The 20,955-nt window shown below is 48.6% G+C and overlaps 1 protein-coding gene across 1 annotated transcript in view; it reads right to left on the bottom strand.

The window, feature by feature from the left end:
- LOC144147427 (high affinity cationic amino acid transporter 1-like) overlaps window positions 1-20,955 on the bottom strand; it is a 942,196-nt gene that overhangs the window by 201,933 nt on the left and 719,308 nt on the right. The window contains exon 4 of the mRNA XM_077679558.1: window positions 12,993-13,151. Within this exon, the coding sequence (XP_077535684.1) occupies window positions 12,993-13,151 (159 nt within the window). The remainder of the gene's footprint in view (window positions 1-12,992; window positions 13,152-20,955) is intronic.

The following is a 20,955-nucleotide window of genomic DNA, read 5'->3' as shown; positions in this document are numbered from 1 at the left end:
GTTTGCTGTTTAACCATTCGTGCCCTGATAACAAAAACCAGACGCTGATGCAGAGTAATTTTGAGTAGCATGCATTCTTCGTTGGTAGCAGAGACGCGTTATGACCGCGCCCCTCTTCCACACCCAGGGAATGCAAACGCGTGTCAAAAATGACGTTTTTGTTGCAAAAATAAAAACAAAACTCATTTTGAAAGGGAATTTTCTTACCTAACTCCAATAGCCTTACTTACCTAACTTCAATAGCTCAAATTGAACGATTTTGAATAGGCTCGGTCACGATAGTTAATCACAACATAATTCTCCCTAAATGGTAATGGTAGCAACAAACTTTATGTTTGTTTGTGCATAGTGAAAGTGTCACGTCAGTAAATTGAACGAGTACAAAGTATGGTGCTCTATACAGTGAATCCCTATTTTGAATTCATGACCTGTGTTATAACGTGAGTACAATATTACAAGGCACATTGTGTTATATCTTCTCTTCACATCTGGTATTTCATTCCAGCAGGGCTACCACGGGATAGATGAAATTCCCCCTTTCGAGCCTCTGGAGAGGGCCAAATGGCTAACTTTGGACCTATGGCGGCCCTTCTGTCATTTAACTTTAAGGGTTTTCATGTGCATTCCAGCATGCAAGCAGTAAAAAACAGCGCAGTAAAGAAAACACTCAATGAGAAATGCTTTCGATGAACATAAATTTGGGGGTTGGGCTGGCACGACATTCAACGAACATATGGGAGCTGTGGGGAATTTGTATTCCTTAATTATTTTTTACACCTGAAACTGTGACTTGGGATCTTTGTAAGTAATTGTAGTGCATTTAGTCCCATCCACCCAATTATCATCAAAAGCATTTGGGGAAAAATTTCAGTTGCAGCTCGTGAATTTTAAATTTTTTTTAGGCAAATGCTATCTCTATTTTCCATAGCTATTCAGTGGGTGAGACAATAATCTTGCGATTTTTGCTTTCCAAGAAGAAATACTTTTATGCTGTTGGATGGCTCACAAAACATTTCGCAACTTCAACGTCTGAAGAGTCTGTATCACGCTTAGTCATATGTACCAAATGCCGCAAAAAGTGCATGACTTTTTTGATGGCGCAGAGAAAGAAACCATTGGGAACCAAAGGGAACCAAAAGGAACCCCTTGATAATTGCACTTGTGGTGCTCGTGCTAGCCAAATTAGACAGCCAGCTGGCATTTTACAGCTACCGTTAATCCACTCGCTCACTCTTCTGTTCAAAATGCAGTGAACACAGCTTTGTATATAGACAAAAAAGGAATCTGGGGAGAACGCACAGCCTTGAGAGCAACCTTCATTGTTCTGTTGGCGCACCACCCAGCAGTTAGGGTCATAGGCTGCCTTTCACGCCCTGTTTTATGTGAGAAATTATTGCACTGTTTAGAAAATACTTGCGAATAATGTTGTGCCACACGCCTTTGGGAGGGCTCATTCACTGGTGCTGAAGGCAATCAGCGCGGCTCAATCACCCCATAGTCATGCAGGACTCCCTAGCGCTGCATTCTCCTGGCAAACTTGGCTGTCCGTACCTTCTACCTATGTCTGAATGAAAGCAGGTTTTACAGTGCTAGTATGGGTGCCATTGACTCCTGAAAAGATGCCCTCAGTATTGTGCCTCATACCCAGTGTTTCCTGCCAGTACGAACACATGGGCCCAAGGTTGCGGGTTCGATTCCCAAACGTGGCGGCCACATTTTTGATGGAGGCAAAAAGCAAAAATGCCTGTGTGTTTGACATTTCGGCGTACGCTAACGATCCTTCGGTAATCAAAATTATTCCAGAGCCCCTACTACGGTGCACCTCATTGTCTGAGTAGCCTTAAACCCCATAATCAGTTCATCAATAATTTGAGCAGTTTTTTAAATGAGCCTAAATTATGTTTGGTGGTCTAGTCAAGTTTTTGCTGCTTGTTTCAAGCAAAAAAAAACAGTTTTTTCTTGAAATCAAAACACCAATAACACCAATAAAAACGCCAATAGCTTTGTGGGGAAAAAATAAGGTGTCCCTGACATCTTTTGTGTTTAACTTTGGCTGTATATAATGCTGAAAATCATTCAGTCTGCATTATAGCACTTTTCTGAATCTGTGCTTCGGGTGGTGGGGATGCAAACGTGTATCCAAAGAAACCTATTGTGGGCCTTATTTTCCAGACAACCTGTGAACGTGAGGCCAGAAGATGGACCCGCCAGTCGTTGAGCAAACTAACAAACATGCAGCCTGAAGTCCGCAGCACCTTCGAGATGTTCCAGTTGAAGTGGCTGGATTGTGCTACATTATTTTGAAATGCTGAACATTTGAAGGTCTGAAGTTTTAAACGTTTTAAAGTTTGCATTGATATCAGTGACATCCAGATGCTTTAAAAAGCATGTTTTGTTTTAGCAGTTTTGTGCCATGTAGCCAATGTAGGTGAAATAAATGTTCCAGCCTAACATAACAAGTCTTACTTAACTCATGGCGAGGCCACAGTTGTGGCTTAGCGCTGTGTGGACACAATTGTGGGTAACTTTTGGGAGCTTTTGTTTCCTGTTAGTGCAAGTGTATAATTGGCTACAGCAAGTTTTTGTTTTTACTTGAGATTTTACTGGAGACATTTTTTGGTTCGGTATGAGCCAACATGACCACAAGTGCAGACATCAATACAAGATAGGCAGCATTACTAAACATAATTCCTACAACTTCTGCAGATATTCCAGGGGACCACGAAAGTATGGCTCTCCGCAGATTGCCTAACGTTGAATTTCCATGAATTGTTAAAGTGATAAATATACTTTGTGCTACAATAGAGCTTTTGTATTGTAACACGCACTCGCAGCCTATGTGCAGCCAGCGAATAGACTGAAATGCAATGCATTTCTATTCAGTCTGAATTGTTTTACGTTCACAAAGCTTTAAGAAAAGACTGCAGGCCAGAGTGAATAAAAATGAATTGCATTCCAGCATGTTATCTTGCTGCGAGTGTGCTGCGAGTGTGTTTATCGTCACGAAACCTCTATTGTAGCACAGAGTACATTTATCATTTTAACGATTTACAGTAATTATGCATGGTTACTTCATTACTACAACATGTGACATAAAAAGAAATTGCGACATAATTCCTGTAGTAGAAAGAACAGCAATTGTACTGTAATTACATTGTATGGTACATTTCCTGTAGTGTAGTTGTACAGAACATGCACAGAACATGTACAGAACAAATTCTGTACCTAGTACAGAATTTGTTTGGTAACCCTCCTGTACGAGACATTTCCTGTAGTTAAGCTCTGCAGAACATTCTCTGTTCAATATGAATATGGAACGCGTTCCTTAGCCTAGCTACACGGGACTTTTACTGCTGCCCATTTGTACGGAACATTTCCTGTATCCAGTTATTATGAAATTTGTTCCATAATTAGAACCACGGAACACTTCTCATCACCTAATGCTACGCAACATGTGCCGTAATGTTGTAGTACGGCACATGTTGTGGCAACAAATTTAGCATGGACATGTCCCGTAAATTAACTTTTTTAACAGTGATATGCAGCGTGGCTTCCTCGCGCTTGCTGAGCCCAGGTGGCATTCTGAAGGTGCACTCAGGATCAATGGCGTGAAGAGGTGCGTATTGCTGCCTTGCGTCAGTCCAGATAGACATGTGCGCTTTCCATGCGGCTGATGAGGCGAGTATTCCCGCATCCTTTCTCTTGAATGCGGATCGGCAGAGCTTGAGTGCAGAGACTGTGGGCAGATGAAGCGGCTTTATCAGCTGCGTCGTTGCCGGCAACTCCGCAGTGGGCAGGAAGCCACTGAAAATCTACGCTGTGTCCCCTTTGTATTGCTTGTAAGTCCAAAAGATTGATTTCCCAAGCCAGCTGTTCTTTTGAAAGCAATTTTAAGCTCTCGAGTGCTGACCTGGAGTCTAAAAAACAGCCCACTGATTGGCCGGCTGCTAACTTTTTAGGTACCTATACTTGAAAAGCGTGGACATGCCGTGGTTAAGGAAGACTGGAAGGCTAACGATGAAATACGGAAAGAAGAGCGGAGAATCCAACCCAGTCAAGGTAAAGGAAAGTTTGAGATCCACCTAAATGCAGCCAAACGGCTACAAAGGAAAGCTATACAGCTTTCTCGGAAACTTCGCAGTTGAAGAAAAATTAGTCCTGGTCCAGGATTCGAACCCGGGACCACTGCTTAACCGGAGCAGTCGCTCTACCAACTGAGCTAACCAGGAGGCTAGTCGTTAGTGGCGCGAAAGCGAATTGATCAACAACTCGAAGTGAAGGACAGGTGTAAATCGACCAGATTTAGGGGAAATCTCCAAGGTGGAGTAAGTTTCTGTAAAGGAAAGTTTGACATCCACCTAAATGCAGCCAAACGGCTACAAAGGAAAGCTATACAGCTTTCTCGGAAACTTCGCAGTTGAAGAAAAATTCAGTATAGCAGTTGAAGAAAAAGCTGTATAGCTTTCCTTTGTAGACGTTTGGCTGCATTTTGGTGGATGTCAAACTTTCCTTTACAGAAACTTACTCCACCTTGGGGATTTTCTCTAAATCTGGTCGATTAACACAGTCAAGGTAACCAAAAAAGTGGCAAGGAAGATTGAAACGAATAAACGGAGAGAAAAAATGAAAGCTAAAACGTCATTAGAGATGTACAGGGCTCAGAAACGGAACAACCGAAAGAAAAGTTTCTACGATAATTCACAGGGCAGTGATTTGCTTTTTGAGGCTAGACCAGGTTGATTGCGAACTAAGAGCTTTGTAGAGAAGTATTCACGAAATGATGGGGTATGCGTGGTCTGCGGAAAAGAAACAGAAACTATGTGGCGCATAGATTTAGAATGTGAGTGTATTCATGCATATCTTCAAGAGAGAAATATTCGGCTTCCAGAAGCCCTAGGATTTAATGGGAGATCAGAGGGAGTTGGCGTCAAGGCTGTTGAGGCGACTAAAAGAAGATTAGAATGCTGGTGGGCGGAAAACAGACAGGGGAATAATGCCTGGGACAGCTATCAGCTTCGACAAAAAAAGCATTTTGTGCCTGCCCTCGGAGCAGCGGTAGCATTAAACGAATAATATAGATCATAGATGTATTAGTTTTTTAGTAATATGGCACGTTATCACCCCGTTGCAAAGGGGATAGCACTAGCAATCAATCAATCAATCAATCAATCAATCAATCAATCAATCAATCAATCAATCAATCAATCAATCAATCTGTATCACCCCTTGGGTGCTGTGCGATGCCTATAGTACGACTTTGAGGTGATACAACCAAATATGATGACGGCCCATACGCGCTGCTTTTGAAATGATAAAGGACCTTCGCCTTTGCCGCCGCAACACGCCCCACCTACCCCCGATCTGTCAACCCCAGAAGGTGCTTACGTTCGCCACGCACAGCTCCTCTCCCCCCCTTGATATATTGTCACGTGTTTCATCGGCGCCAAGAGACGACTGTGAGGACGAAGAAGTGGTTGAGTGCGCGTGCTCTATTATCATTGTCATTCAGAGCTCGGGCGCTCGCGCTTGGAATGGCCCTCCAGTTGACCTATGCCCTATTCCCTTCATTGTAGCAGGAGCAAGGTTTCGTACCTACCAACGCCTAGCAGGAGTGCAGGAAGGAATCATCACTAATTTTGAAGATTATGTCCATTTAAAACATAATTGGAATACCCGTTTTTGTGAATCTCGACAATGCGAGGTCACATTGACTACCTTCAGATGTCGAGTCCCCCAACTCAACTTTTATATGCACCGGGCTGGTCTAGCCTCCTCCTCCCGATGTGCTGTCTGCGGTGATCAGGAGACTTTAGAGCACTTTCTATTGCAATGCCCCGGTTTTTCAATGATGAGGCAACGTCATCTTGCCACGCCATTACGACGAATTGGCCTGCCTATTTCCACGCCCGTTCTACTATCTTTTGGGGCCACATCACTGGGATATTGTCACCGAGGGGAGGCTGCAGCCATTCATGCATACGTTTCCGAGACCAGGCGCCGGCCCTGTTAGCGTTGATTCTGGCATGTAGTTTTTCCGGTCCAAAAACCTCAGTTGTTCTAATCAAATATCCACCTATAACTTTCAACCAATTCCATTTTTTCTCTTTCTGCGTATTAATAGAGAGGTGTATTAGTTTCCGGTGTTTTAAGCGGGCGCATTAGCCCTTCTCACGCCCGATTCCTGGCCAATCCCCCACGTGGGTATCAGCCAAATCGCCAGGAACAACAACAACAACAACTGTGCTTCAGCTATTCCACTAAAAAGGCTCCGGCTGTTTGCACTGACCCAGTCGTCTCCTTCAAGGACCACGGCTCAGCATCTGGGCGTTTACAGTACGCGACACTGGTGAAGGTGCGGGGTACGACTACCCCATGCAAAGGACCCCTTCGGCCAGCCCGGAACGGCCTAGCCCTGTCCACAAATCTGTCCATCGGGCTAGCCGTCGCAAACGCGGACTGCCTCCAGAGTACGTTCGCCTTGACTTCACGGCACCTAGACGTCAGGCTTCGGAACCTCAAGTAATGGCACAACCACTTACTCCCCAGGTAACTCTCCAACACCCACGTACTCCGTCCAGCTTTCACGGTGAGGTGTTTGAGGACGTCGAGGACTGGCTGGAGCAGCTTGAGCGGGTCGCATCGTTGAACCAGTGGGACGCTCGCCAAAAGCTGCGTGAGGTCTATTACGCGCTCGAACATGGTGCAATGACGTGGTTCGAGAACCGCGAGGCGAAGTTGTCTACGTGGAAAGAATTCCGGCAAGAGCTTCTGGAAAGTTTCGCCACTACAGACCGTCGGGACCTTGCACAGCGGCTGTTAGAGTCGCGGATCCAGAAACCCAATGAAACCGTGACTATGTTTACGGAGGACATGGCGCGGTTGTTCAAGAGGGCTGACCCTGAAATGTCGGAGCCGAGGAAGCTACGCTACCTGATGCACGGCGTTAAAGAACAGCTCTTCGCAGGTCTCGTACGAAACCCTCCTCGCACAGTGAAAGACTTCGTCAGGGAGGCAACAGCCATCGAGCGAGCCCTGCAAGAGGGATGCCGGCAGATCTACCGCGTGAACGGCACTTCGTCCGGTACTGCTGGCGCCCTAACCAGTATGGCCAACGACACAACCCTTCGAGACATCATCCGCTCAATTGTCCGAGAAGAGCTGCAATTGAGTGGCATTGGCGGGCTGGAACCTGCGCCTGCCTCGGTTGCTGACGTGGTTCGCCAAGAGATCCGACAAGCGCTTTCGATCGCGGAGCAGCAGGTACAGCCGCCACAGGCGAGTTATGTAACAGCTCTCCGTCGCCAGCTGCCCATCGTGCACACAACACTACCGCCCCTGGCGCCTCGAACCGACCCCCGACTCCAGAGAGCAGATTCGGCCACGTACTCTCGGTCCCAACAACAGAGTTCGTATGGAACGCAGGTGCGCAAGACGGACGTTTGGCGCGATGACAACAACCAGCCACTGTGGTACCATTGCGGCGAAGCAGGCCACGTTTACCGCCGTTGCCCGTACCGTGAAATTGGGCATCGTGGCTTTTCACCCGCCGCCTCACGACCTCGCTTTGGCCAAAGACCTGCGGAAATCGAAGCTTACCTTGCTGCCATACAAAGTCCCGCGCCGATCCTCCGACGTTCGCAGTCACCTCCCCCGCCGATCCTCCGACGTTCACAGTCACCGTCTAGCGGCTCGTCACCTGACCGTCGAGACCCCCGACGACCGCCGCGTGGAAGATCCCCTTGCCGTGGCCGGGGAAACTAACCGCCGCAACCTCAGGAGGCAAGGTTGCTACCGACAGGCCTTTGCAAGACCTTCGAGAACCAACTACGCCGTCGACCGAAGACACGACCTCGCCGATACGACAAACGATGACCTCGTCGACCGAACACGCAACGTCCCCACCAGAACACGCGACCATAGACGGGCACCAATTGACGGGCACCAATCTCCATAGACGGGCACCAATTGACTGCTTTAGTCGACACTGGTGCGGACTACTCCGTAATCAGCCAAACACTTGCTGATGGCCTAAGAAACGTAAAGACACCGTGGTTCGGGCTCCAGATTAGATCGGCTGGTGGTCACCTGATGACGCCTGTGGGCAAATGTACCGCCAGGATTGGTATCGCCGACTCCGAGTTCGTTGCAAGTTTTGTCGTCCTCCCCGAGTGCTGCGAGGATTTAATTCTAGGAATGGACTTCTTAAGTAAGCACAACGCTGTCATCGACGTTGGGGAGCGCTCCATTAAGTTCGCCGCGAGCAATCGCCGTCCAGAACATGGAGTACGCCGAGCGCCGTTGCGTGTTATCGACGATGATGTGAATGTGCCGCCGTGGTCCTACAGGATAGTTTCTATGATGTGTGATATTCGCTGTACCGTCGATGGTATCACCGAGCGTATGGACGCCCTATTGCTGAATCACGACATCGCAGTTGCTCGAGGCGTGCTGCACCTCACCGAGGGCCGTGCCGAATTATTGCTGACCAAGTTTGGCAAGGAACGCCGCCACGTCGCTAAGGGTGTCACCGTTGCTTACTTCGAGTAAATCGCTGGCAACGATGACTGTTTTGTATTAGAAGGCACTGAACCTGGCGAAGGCGCTCCCGATCCTATCCTTGGCATCAATTCGAGCTTACCTCACGCGGAGCAGCGAGCCCTTCGTGAGTTGCTAATGAGCTTCAAAGGCTGTTTTTCATCATCGTCTGCTGTGCGTCAAACACCACTGACGAAGCATCGCATCATTACCGCCGACGCTGTGAGACCTATTCGCCAAAACCCGTATCGTGTATCTACCAAGGAGCGCGACGCCATCCGAAGCCAAGTGGAACAGATGTTGCGAGACGACGTTATGCAGCCATCTCGGAGTCCGTGGGCGTCCCCCGTGGTTTTGGTAAGAAAGAAGGACGGGACATTGCGATTCTGCGTAGATTACAGGAAGCTGAACCAAGTCACAAAAAAGGACGTGTACCCGCTGCCGCGGATCGATGACTCCCTCGACAGGCTTCGCCATGCCCGTTACTTTTCATCGATGGATTTGAAAAGTGGGTATTGGCAAATCGAGGTTGATGAGCGCGACCGCGAGAAGACCGCCTTCATAACACCAGATGGTCTTTATGAGTTTAAGGTTCTCCATTTTGGGCTGTGTTCCGCACCTGCCACATATCAAAGGATGATGGACACTGTTTTATCAGACTTGAAGTGGCAGACGTGCTTTGTTTATCTCGACGATGTCATCTTGTTTGCACCCACATTTGAGGAACATTTGCGACGGCTATCTTCCGCTCTTCACGCCGTTCGATCGGCCGGTCTCACGCTGAAAGCGGAAAAATGTCATTTTGGATACCAGGAGCTACTTTTCTTGGGCCATGTTGTCAGCCACACCGGTGTCAAACCCGATCCTGAGTAGATAGCAGCGGTGACCAAATTCCCGACCCCTGCGGACAAAAAGGCTGTTCGACGATTTCTAGGCCTTTGTTCCTATTACCGGAGATTTATAGAAAACTTCTCAAACATCGCGGCCCCGTTAACCGCCCTCACCCGTAATGATGTCACCTTCCATTGGACTGGGTAGCACCAGGTTGCCTTCGAAGAACTCAGGTTTCGCTTACAAATGCCGCCGGTACTCGCCCACTTTGACGACGAAGCTGCGACCAAGGTCCATGCAGACGCTAGTAACGTCGGTCTTGGAGCTGTACTTGTACAGTCGCAAGACGGTGCGGACAGAGTCGTCGCGTATGCAAGCCGAAACCTTTCTCGGGCGGAGACCAACTATTCGGCAACTGAAAAAGAATGTCTGGCCGTTGTATGGGCGGTCATGAAATTTCGCCCCTACCTCTACGGCAGCCCTTTCCAAGTAGTAAGCGACCACCACTGCCTGTGTTGGATGGCGAATTTAAAAACCCCACGGGACGTTTAGCTCGCTGGTGCCTCCGACTTCAGGAGTTGACCTAACGGTGATTTATAAGTCCGGAAAGCAACACTCTGACGCTGACTGCCTTTCACGAGCGCCAGTCGAGCACGCCGACAATGAAGATGATAATGACGACACGGCCTTCCTCGGAGCGCTGGACGCAACCATCCTGTCTCAGCAACAGATGGAGGACGAGGAGTTGCGGCCCCTTTTAGACTTTTTACAAAGCCGGAATAGCAACGTTCCGAGGCCCTTCGCACGCGGGTTGAAGTTCTTCTGCTTGCGCAACATCCTTTACAAGCGAAACTTTGCTCCTTGCGGAAGGGACTACCTCCTAGTTGCCCCCGCGTGTCTTCAAACTTAAATACTACGGGCGTGCCACGACGACCCAGCGGCCGGCCACCTGGGTTACGCTCGGATGACGTCCAGGATAAAACAGAATTATTACTGGCCGAACCTTGCCGCCACTGTGAAGCAGTACATACGGACGTGCCGTGAATGCTAACGACGCAAGACTCCGCAGGGCTGACCAGCTGGATTACTGCCGCCGGTTCAAGTACCGAAAAGACCATTTGAGCAGATAGGCATGGATTTCTTGGGACCCTTTCCAACATCTCACGCAGGAAACAAGTGGATAAGTGTCGCCACCGACTATTTAACGCGGTACGCAGAAACGAAAGCGCTTCAGCGCTGCACAGCACACTCCGTGGCCCGGTTTTTCATTGAAAACATCGTTCTGCGCCACGGCGCCCCGTCGATTCTTATTACAGACAGGGGAGCCGCGTTTAATGCCGACCTTGTACGCGCCATAAGTTCCCACCGGCAATCAACCGCTTACCACCCGTAAACGAACGGCCTGACCGAGCGGTTGAACAAAACCCTTGCTGACATGCTGAGCATGTACGTTGATGTGGAACACAAATGATGGGACGAAATTCTTCCTTATGTGACATTTGCTTATAATACCGCCCGGCAAGAAACAACGCGCATGACACCGTTTTGCACTTGTCCATGGACGCGAGGCAGGAACCATGCTTGATGCAATGCTGCCTCACGATGACGGCGACGGCGACGAGGACGTCCAGAGTTTCATCCAGAAAGCCGAAGAAGCGCGGCAGCTAGCGTACCACCGAATCACAAAACAGCAGCTGCAGGATTCTGTCCGGTACAACGCCCGCCAAAGGCACGCCGCTTTCGAACCTGGCGACCGTGTATGGGTGTGGACCCCAATAAGACGTCGAGGGCTGTCGGAGAAACTTCTAAAGCGTTACTTCGGTCCCTACCGTGTCCTGCAATAACTTAGCGACGTCACTTACACCGTGGTTCCCGAAGACTGCACTTCAACGAGACGGCGTCGCTTGCACCGGGACTTAGTGCACGTAGTGCGCATGAAACCTTATTTTTCAAAGACATAACACACCCTCGGCGGTTCTCGGTATGTCCACACAAGCATCGGGACGATGCTTCCTTTGGAAGGGGGGGTAAATGTCACGTGTTTCATCGGCGCCAAGAGACGACTGTGAGGACGAAGAAGTGGTTGAGTGCGCGTGCTCTATCGTCATTGTCATTCAGAGCTGAGCTCTGGCGCTCGCGCTTGGAACCGTGCGCTTGAGCTATCCCACTAAAAAGGCTCCGGCTGCTTGTACTGACCAAGTCGTCTCCTTCAAGGACCTCGGCTCAGCATCTGCGTGTTTATAGTACGCGACAATATCATTACCTCGACCACATCGTGACCAGGAATGCCACATGACAGGTGTGTGTCGCCTATCCTGACGTGGAGCCTTTTGGACTTTGTCCTCGAGCCAGACGACTGCCATACTTCGCACACACACACATCCTATGGCCTCGCCTTGCACATCGACCACCTGAGGGGCCCCACATCCTGTGGAGCGCACTTATGTGGGCTACTTCGCGCCCCTCCAGAACCCCAAATTCGGCTACCTGAACATTTGAAGCTTTAAATAAAGTTGCTTTAAATAAATCAGCTCTAAATATTAAATGCGGCTGCTTCTCGTCAACTCCGAAAAATTCAGATGACCACGTGGTCCTGCATCCCATCCGGCGGTGCTTGTCGCGGTAAATCTTGGCGTGTCACAGCCTGGCTCGCTGGACTACTCAGAACCCTATGCCGAGCACCTTAAGATTAATTGCAGTATAGGGCAATTCAACTGTACGGGCGCTACCGCGAAATGTCCTCGGTTGGAACGGGGCCAAAGCTACGGTTACGCTTCGAGCTCTGACGCCTTGGACCGGTACCCGCAGGTTTAGTACATTGTGTTTGGCGTTGCGTGGCGTGGCGTAGAGTCGAACGCTAGCGCTGCTCCACGTTAGGCCGCACAGGCAGGCGTGACAAGGGCCAAGATTAGTCAAGATTGTCACTAACAGAAACGGAGAGGAGGAGGTGCAAAGGGGCAATGACGGCGTTGATTGTGAAAGGGCACGTGATTTCAGGGCCAGGGCTGGACGAAGCTCTGCGGTGAAAGAAAAGCTCTAAAAGGCGCATGGGGGGAAGGATGGCCACCCCTCGCACGAGTCGGTCGATTATGGCAGAAGGAATGTGGGGCAGGCGCTGGCAGCGCTTCCTCCAGAGCCAGTTTTTCTCCACAATCTCCGCGTGCTGCCAAGCTCCAAGCTTCACACTCATGCCACGTACCGTCACAAAGAATAACGGCCCAGACCGACCAGGTGATGGCACGAAACTACGACGCGCGTCCTAGGAGAGGGCCACAACTCATTCCGACGTGTCAACAGGGCGGCTGCGCAGATTCTTCTCCCGTGACCTGTGGATTAACCTATGGCGTCAAGCGCGCGGGTTGCGAAGCGCCGTTTCCCCTCCTGTCTTCGTCCACGCATCCAAGGTGCTTTGGCGGCAGCGCCCGAGATACTCAAATAGCTGCTTAGCAATCGCACACTACTGCTCTGGCATTCTAGACGTCATAGGGTGTGCTAGGTGAACTTTGGGCATCCATGTACCATAAATGAGATTTCATGGTCCCCTTTCGTTCCTTTGATGAATGCATCGGTAGTATGTGAGTGCGCATTCGTGGCGGCTCCGAGCCCGGCAGGGAGGAGAAGCGCACCTTGGGTCTGGCGACGAGCGCCGCCGTGAAGAGCACCGGCACTGCGGCGGCCACAATGTCGGGGCACTGGTCCAACCCGGCCACCTGGTAGCTGGTCAGCCCGAACAGCAGCTGGCCACACCCAGGGGCTTCCTCTGCGCTGGACGCGTTGCGGTAATCCTGCGTGCCAAAAGGGAACAATGCAGCTTCTGAAACCCTGTCCTCCCTTGGGCTACCTATGCGGGAACGTTTCCCTTTCTCCGTCTGCCTGTATTACTGCCTGTCATTTTATCGCCCGGCCCGCCAGGTAGGGAGGGGAGGGTTCAATACCCCCTCCCTCCACAATGTTTTCGAGGCAGCGCGAAATTGAGTGCTAGTGTTCCTTTCGGCAACGCACTGTTTACAACTCGTTATGTGCATTGCGTTATCGCCCGAAGGCAATGCGCACGGATGCAGAACACCAAAAATTACAAGTTCCTCCTGATTAGGAGACAAAAAAACAGGCCCAGCAAAACAAATAATGTCACTTTTTTATTTTACCACGAAAGTGTTTTATGCCGAGATCCACGAAGACCTAACTGACGTCATATCCGTCACAGAAACGACATCGCCAGAATAACGTGGCTGCGCCCGGATTCGGGCCGGGTGCTCCGTCGCCGCAACGGGAGGCGCCAGGCGCTTTACCAACTCCGCTACGAGCTCAAGCGCAGACAGCCGTATGAACGCGCCATATATCTTTCCTATCACCTCCTCTATTTCGATGGTGCTGCCGTCTAAGCGAGGTGAAGCGAAGTAGTGCATCACGATGCGGATGAGCGCCGACAGCTGGCGCCAGCTGAGCTCGTCGCAACGCAACTGTCCGCCGTACACTCCACGAAACAGAAACGCAGTGGTCGCGCATTTGCGAAAGCGACGCGCCAGCAGGTTGTCTCTCGCCAAGCACACCCACAAGACAGCCCCGCAAATCATGCTCTTTCGCTGCAGCGGACCGTGAGTTCACCAAGCGATTCGCTGGCAACCCGTTCGGTTTCGTTCGCATGGTTTGCACGAGCGAGTGTGGTTTCATTCGGGTTTACGCAGTGCTCCGGCGCGTACAATCCAGTGTCTAATGCTGGTAAGTCTGGCGGTGCCATACCCACGAAATATAAATAGCGATGTGCAAGTTCATATCGATGCAGAATAAACATTCAACTAATCCTGTGAAGGCGCATCTCACTTTCGTGTTTTACCGATTGCTACGGAAGAGGTATCAACGACATTTTTTTAAATAAGGAATTATTGATAATAAATCCTCACAAAAATATCTGCAAAAATTCGGAGAATTGTCTACTAATGCGTAGCTTTCTTGTGCCGCGTGTCCAAAGTGTGAGTTCTTTACCGCCAGATTTGATTGTGGGTAGCCACATACGAGGGGTATTGGATTGTTTTTAAGTTTTCTTTTGGAAATGTAATTTACACCATTACAGCAATTAAGGGCCTTTAATTTGTCAACAGTTTTCCGCAGATGCAATGCGGAGAGCCCGGTTGGTCGTCTGGACGAATTCATAGCGCAAAAAAGAACGAGGACAGAGGGAGAACACACAACACAGCGCTAACCTCCAACTAATTTTATTTCACACACACGTTCATATATGTATCCCCAGCCTACCCACAATCACTTCCCACTCTCACCGCCAATGCTGACGTGTTGCAGCCATGCGCAGAAAAGTTGCCTCTTTATCTGGAAAACTCAGTGACGGCACGCTCACACAGGACAACCCCGCTTTACTAATCAAATCTGCCTCTACTATTTCTCTTACATTCTGTTCCTTATGTTTTGAACGTATCACACATTGTTCAAACCGTGGCACGCAGCCGCAGTCGTGGCAGTGAACAGACAAATGGCCATCCCTGTATTTGCTGACATTCCGTCTGTGTTCGCCTAACCGGTCGTGAAGACATCGGCCAGTTTGGCCTATACACCGCTCCCCACACGAAAAGGGAACATCATACACCACACCGACTGCGCACTTAACACAATGCTTCCTATGTCCTTTTACACACCCAACCGGTGCTTTACGGAAGGGGTCAGTCAACTTGCAATTTTTTTTCAATTTGTTAGGTGCAGAGTAAACAACCTTTACGTTCATACGATTGGCAATCTTTTTGAGACGATGAGACGTAATGTGCAGATATGAAATTACTGCTACTTTCCTCCTTTCACCCTCCTGTGACCTGCCCTTCCCCTGCTCTAATGTTCTAAATTCTTGAGGTTACTCTCAGCTACCGATAAGAGCTATCTCTCAGCTACCGATACCGATAAGGTTCGTCGGTTTTCGGGATTTTCTATTCGTATTTCCGTCGTTCTTTGCAGGCCCTTTTAATAAAGCAAAGTTTTTTGCCTCTACACCCCAAGGGTTCTGTCGGTACCGTTGTTGTCAACCAAAAACTCCCGCGAACACATAAAGGAAGCTACTCGCCCAGCCAGGAATCGAATCGGGAACGAATAGAGAAACGGAGTGAAAGTCCGTTGTTTTACCGCTTGAGCTACGAGCCCACGCGGAGGCGGGAGACACAGACGGTGCACTGAGCAAGCACATCTGTGTTCTCTGCGTTCTCTGCGTTCTCACTGAGTGCCCCGTGATAACGTCACGCGACCTCTTACGCCGCTGTGCGTTCCGCCCACGGTGCGTGTATCGGCCGTGTGTGCGCCTTGCGCATGCGCTAGAAGTTACAAAAAAGGAGTTATAAAAAGAAGATACACCAACGCAAGGCATCGCCCTTCTCCACCGTCTTTGCCGCAGATCTCGTCGCCTGCGTCGGCGGCGACAGAGACGGAGGAGAAGTGAGATCGTCCAACACCGAGTTCGGTCTTCCTTTTATTTTATAAAAATGAGTTTCCACACATGTGCTTCAGCATTACAACTCAACCAACTACCGTTCATGAATCATGCATTCATTTGACCTTAGCAAAGGATACCTCTTTGAAGTAATAAGTGGTGTGGTTATGTGCATTCCACCGGTCTCTGGTTTCATTCTTTGTGGAGCCACGTGTGCGAATTCAAGTGACGTCGCAAGGGTAATTGTTGTAAGTGTTGTTTGCAGCTTCGCTTTCCAACCACCGTCATAGGGTGGATTGGCGCGCATTCTTTTGATTCAGTGTGCATTTTTTGGGCGAAATGTATAGGATGCATATTTTCAATTTCGTCAAATGTTTTTCAAATTTGTTTCCTTTTTCTATTTTTATCTTTCTTTAGTTTTTCAAAATTTCATTAGACGAAATATCATCGTTTACATTTAACTTCCGCCATTTTATGCTTTTTTGTGGAAATATAGGACGTTACATGGTTGGATTCTTTTCGCAATCGCTTTGTTCGTATTTTCGATGTTCTTTTCAGGGCTTTTCTTGTTCAGTGTTCCTTTTTTGGGGGAGAGGAGGGAGAAGATGTATGAGATGTATTTTTTTATTAGCGGTTATAACGATTAAATGCGTTACTTCTGCCAATTAGGCATATTTGTGGATACGCATGGTGTCACACGGTCCTGGCTTGTGGGATCCTCGGCAATGAATGCGACGCATAAAAAAAAAAATTGGCGCCAATCCGCTCGGTGAATGTGGTTGGAAAGCAAAGCTGGAAACGGCACCAACAACGATTACCCATGCGACATCACATAAAATCACCCACGTCGCTCTACAAATCGTGAAACCAGAGAGAAGTGAAATGTACTTAACCACACCCTGTATTACTTAAAAGAGATATTCTTCCTCAGGTTAAATTATTGCATCAGGCATGAACGGTGGCTGGTTGAGTTGTATTGGTGTAGCAAATAAGTGTAAACTTTTTTATAAAATAAGAGCTCAAACCCGGTGTCAGACGATCTCACTTCTCCGTCTCTGCCGTCGCGGACGGAGGCGATGAGATCAGTGGCAGAGACGGTGCAGGAGGAGCAGCAGGAGGAGCTGGAGGCAGAGGAGATACTTCTATTCAGATTTCTGAACGGCCCGGAGTGCGGCCCAGGGGAGTGGTTCCTTCTTCACTGTAGCCCATTCTCAGTCCGCGCCGCCTGTGCCCTGTCCACCAGCTGAAGCTGGGTAGGTAGAGAGGGGCTGGGCAGCAGCATCTACCATTGTTCTTGTTAGGTAGTTGACACAAGGAGAGGAGGGTGCTCAGGGCTAAAGTAGCACACCCCGATTATGTGGTAGAGTGCTCCTACTTATGAGCAAAATTTACATGCAGCGTCGTAGCGATTCGGGTGCATTAAGTGAACACGCGTCCGGTGTGGGAAGGAGCCGGATTGTATGAGCCGTAGGGTATTTTGCTGTTCTATGGAAAGGTCAGGGTATGGCGAAGGTAGGGTCTACCTCAGAAGGCGATAATTCTGGGTTATGTCCCTGAACGAGATACGCAGGTGACTGTCCTCGTGCAGCTCCATAGCACCGGGGGTGAAAGTGCAGGCTTGGTGAGCGTATTCATTGCCCTCATGGAAGCGTGAGCGGGTGTCCAGATGTGCTGAATGGAACCATTTGGGGAGTGGTTTTTTAACACACGCAGAGAAGGTCGGGACACCAAACCCGACAGGTAGTTCCGGTAGGCTTGTTGGGAATTGGTGACTACTTTACGAACCCCTGGTTGAGACGAGGCGATGGCTGCCTTCTCTGCTGCCATCATTTCTTCGGTCTTGAGTGAGGCATAAGCAAGGAGGTTGGTTCTGGAGGTAGCCACGATGATGACGTACTGCTGCCCTCGATGTTTGCAGGCATCTGTGTAGATAACTGCATGATCCCCACCGAGGGTGGTGTTGAGCGTTTGAGCCCGTGCTTGTCGGCGACCGTCGTCGTTGAGGGGTTCATATTTCTATGCAAAGGGAGCATATTTATTTCTTGTCGCCAAAAGCCCAGGAGTACATTAAGCGGAGTGATATTCTGTGCTGCCCAGCCAATCTGGTGAAAGATTCGGCAACCCGTCGCAGTTCTGCTCATTCGGAGGTTCTGGATAGAAAGATGACCCTCTCTCAGCTTTTTAGAGCCCCGTGCTAAGCAGTCTCTCTGGGCGCACTCATGGCAAGATCAATGGCTTGCTCAACTGCGTTTCTAATCATTATAGAAAGCATATTTATGTCCTCCTTGCCGAGAAGAAGACAGGGGGTTGACGTAAGTGATTCTGGAGAGGGCGAAAGCGTGAACTAATCGAAAGCTATCGGATTCCTTGAGCTGTCGCTTCTTGGTGGCAACTCGCCCGATCATGTGTATGATTTATTGATGTTGTGTTTGAGACACTGCAAGGATACGTTTCTTTTGGTGTTGGCCTGAAGATGTAGGCCCAGGATTTTGATGCTGGGGCTTGGAGTGATGGCCTCGCCATCAAGAAGTATTTGAACGTGTTTCTTGGGGTAGCATCTGGCGTGAGGGCGGACAACAAGGAACTGAGATTTTTTACGCGAAAACTGGAAGCCACAGGCCCATTGGCGTACTAGAAGTGAGATGCCATGGGTTGGTGTGAGCTTTGTTTAATCGCTATCGCGTGGCATTTAGCGAGAATGCAGGGGTTAAACCCGTAGATGTGCTTGGTCAGTGCACCACTCGTCTTCCCCGTCTCCGCGTGGGCTCGTAGCTAAGTATTACCTGTTAAAACTTGGATGATTGAAAAAGGTTTGTTTGTTCCTTGGGGGCCTGACTGCTTGGTTTGTAAAAAGCCAGAAACAGTAGAGCACGCATTCATAGACTGTTGGGACGGGGTGTTCCTGTGGGACGTTTTGCAGAGAACACTAAAAAAGGATTTCCCGTTGGATAGCCATGGAATCAGGTTCTTGGCCGTTGAAAACTACGGCGGCGTCCCGTATGATCTTTTGATGTTGCTGGCCCTGCATAGTATATAGAAAGCTCGAATGGCAGTTCGCCATAATGATGTAGATGTGAAACCGAGCAGAGAGTTGTTCTGCCAGAGTGTACGGGAGATCTTAGAAGTGTATAAAGCCCAACCATCTCCACCTGACTGGTTAAATGTGTTGGAAAGTGTGGCATGGCTTCGGCCTTTTTAACAAGCGCGCACTAGCAAGTGGCGCGCTGCTGTCTTTTCGCGCTTTGTAATCCTTTTTTTTTGTTCTTATTGTGTATACCGAAGACAGGCAATAAAGAAAAAAAAGGGCTGGTAGCTAAATCGGTAAGACTACGGGCTCTTGCTTTGTTACTCTGTTAGTTCAAGGTTCGATTCCTGGCGGTGCAGTAAATTCTTTTATTTGTTTGCAGGAGTTTTCTTTGGGCTTAGCGGTGGTCGTGATGACGGCAGCGTCCCTTGTCACCAGTGCCGTAACTGCGGTTGTTTCCAACTGGATAAGAACATCGTGCGGACCAGCGGACCAGCCCTCGCTTTCTTGGGGACCAGATGGTATTCCTGCTGCCGTTCTAAACATGAAAATATATTCATTCCTGTGTTCACTTCAATATTGAATAACTGTCTCCGGTCTGGAACGTTCCCTCGCTCATGGAAAATCTCTCGTGTATTCCCTGTTTGCAAGTCAGGCCCAAAAACTGACACCATAAACTATAGGCCAGTCTCACTCCTTTTTTGTGTCTCTAAAATATTCGAGTTATCTCTTCATACGGTCTTGTCTTTCTCACTTAAACACGCCCTCATTCCTGACCAACGTGGCTTTATGCGTGGTCGTTCAACTTCCACAAACCTCGCGTGCTTCATGGAGCAGGCTATCCCAGCAATCGTTAGTAGATAGCATCAAGCGGGCTTCTACCGTGACATGAGCAAGGCCTTTGATGTAGTCAAACACTCGTTATTGCTTGCCAAGTTCATCCTGTTAGATTTCCACGCTTCTTTGGTGGGTCTTATATGTTGCTATCTCCAGGAGCGATATTGCTCTGTAAGTGTTAAACATCATTTAGGTACAAAACAACCAGTGGTGTACCCAGGAGCTCCGTTCTGGTTCCCTTCTTTTTTCCCTTTTCAGTAACGATGTTGCTTCTGCCATTCACAATTCTTCTTTTTTGTTGTATGCTGATGATATGAAGATCTTTAGAGATGTGTGTAATGTTCAGGACTGTAATTTTTATTACCCCATCGTTGGTGCACCAAAAACGACCTTATTTTGAACCCTTCAAAAACTAAAGTTGTCTCCTATAGTAGACACACTCAACAGCTGCAATACTCTTATAGAATTGCAAGCACTGCACTGCCGAGGGTGACCGAAATTCGTGACTTGGGAGTACTATTTGATTCTTCTCCGACTTTCTCTTCCCACGTTACACAAATTGATGTGTGGGTGCTGTGTGGGTTTGATGTGTGGGTGCTGTTTGCACGTATTCTAGAGAGTTTAAAGGTCCTTTTCCTTTCTTAAAGTTGTATTCGGCTCTCTGCTTACCTATTACGGGTACGGTTCTGTTGTTTAGAATGGAACTTGCAAGTACAATAGTGACCGTATCGAAAAGTTTCAAAATAGGTTCCGTTCTATCTTTAAGCACCGTTTCCCTAATGTGCAAGAAGACGAAAACACGGCAGCGCGTCTTTTCTGAAAAGTATTCCTTCCCTTTGGTGTCGACGAATGCGAGCTGATATTATCCTTCTTTATAAACTTCTTCATGGTGATATTTTCTGTGACGACTTGATTGCACTTATCAATGCAACTTGCCGAACAAACTTTTCCGAACATTTCGAACTTTCAGAGCAGATGCTTTAAGTAGACGACGCTCGTCCATCTGCAGAATACAATGTGCATATAATGAATATTCCGATCACCTTGCTATATTCCAGAGCTCTTCTTCTTTGTTCTCTAACGACTTGAAAACTACTGCAGCTTAGTGCCTTTATGTCATTCCAAATTTATGTGCCTTATTTGTTTTATGCAAATCATGTTCTTACTTGTTTGTTTTTTCACTTTTCCTGGTTTTGTGTTGCTTGAATTTCTTTAGGTTTGAGTGTCACTGCTTGTAACGCTGAACTTTTTTTTTTCATTTTGAAACTTTCTAACATTTTGTTACAAAACCTTCATTTTATGC

Source organism: Haemaphysalis longicornis, unplaced genomic scaffold, assembly GCF_048455015.1.
Source record: "Haemaphysalis longicornis isolate Haplotype H1 unplaced genomic scaffold, Haemaphysalis longicornis Haplotype H1 scaffold_7, whole genome shotgun sequence".
Lineage (NCBI taxonomy): Eukaryota > Metazoa > Arthropoda > Arachnida > Ixodida > Ixodidae > Haemaphysalis > Haemaphysalis longicornis.
The sequence above is the reverse complement of the archived record's forward strand: the minus strand, read 5'-3'. Positions and strand labels throughout refer to the sequence as shown.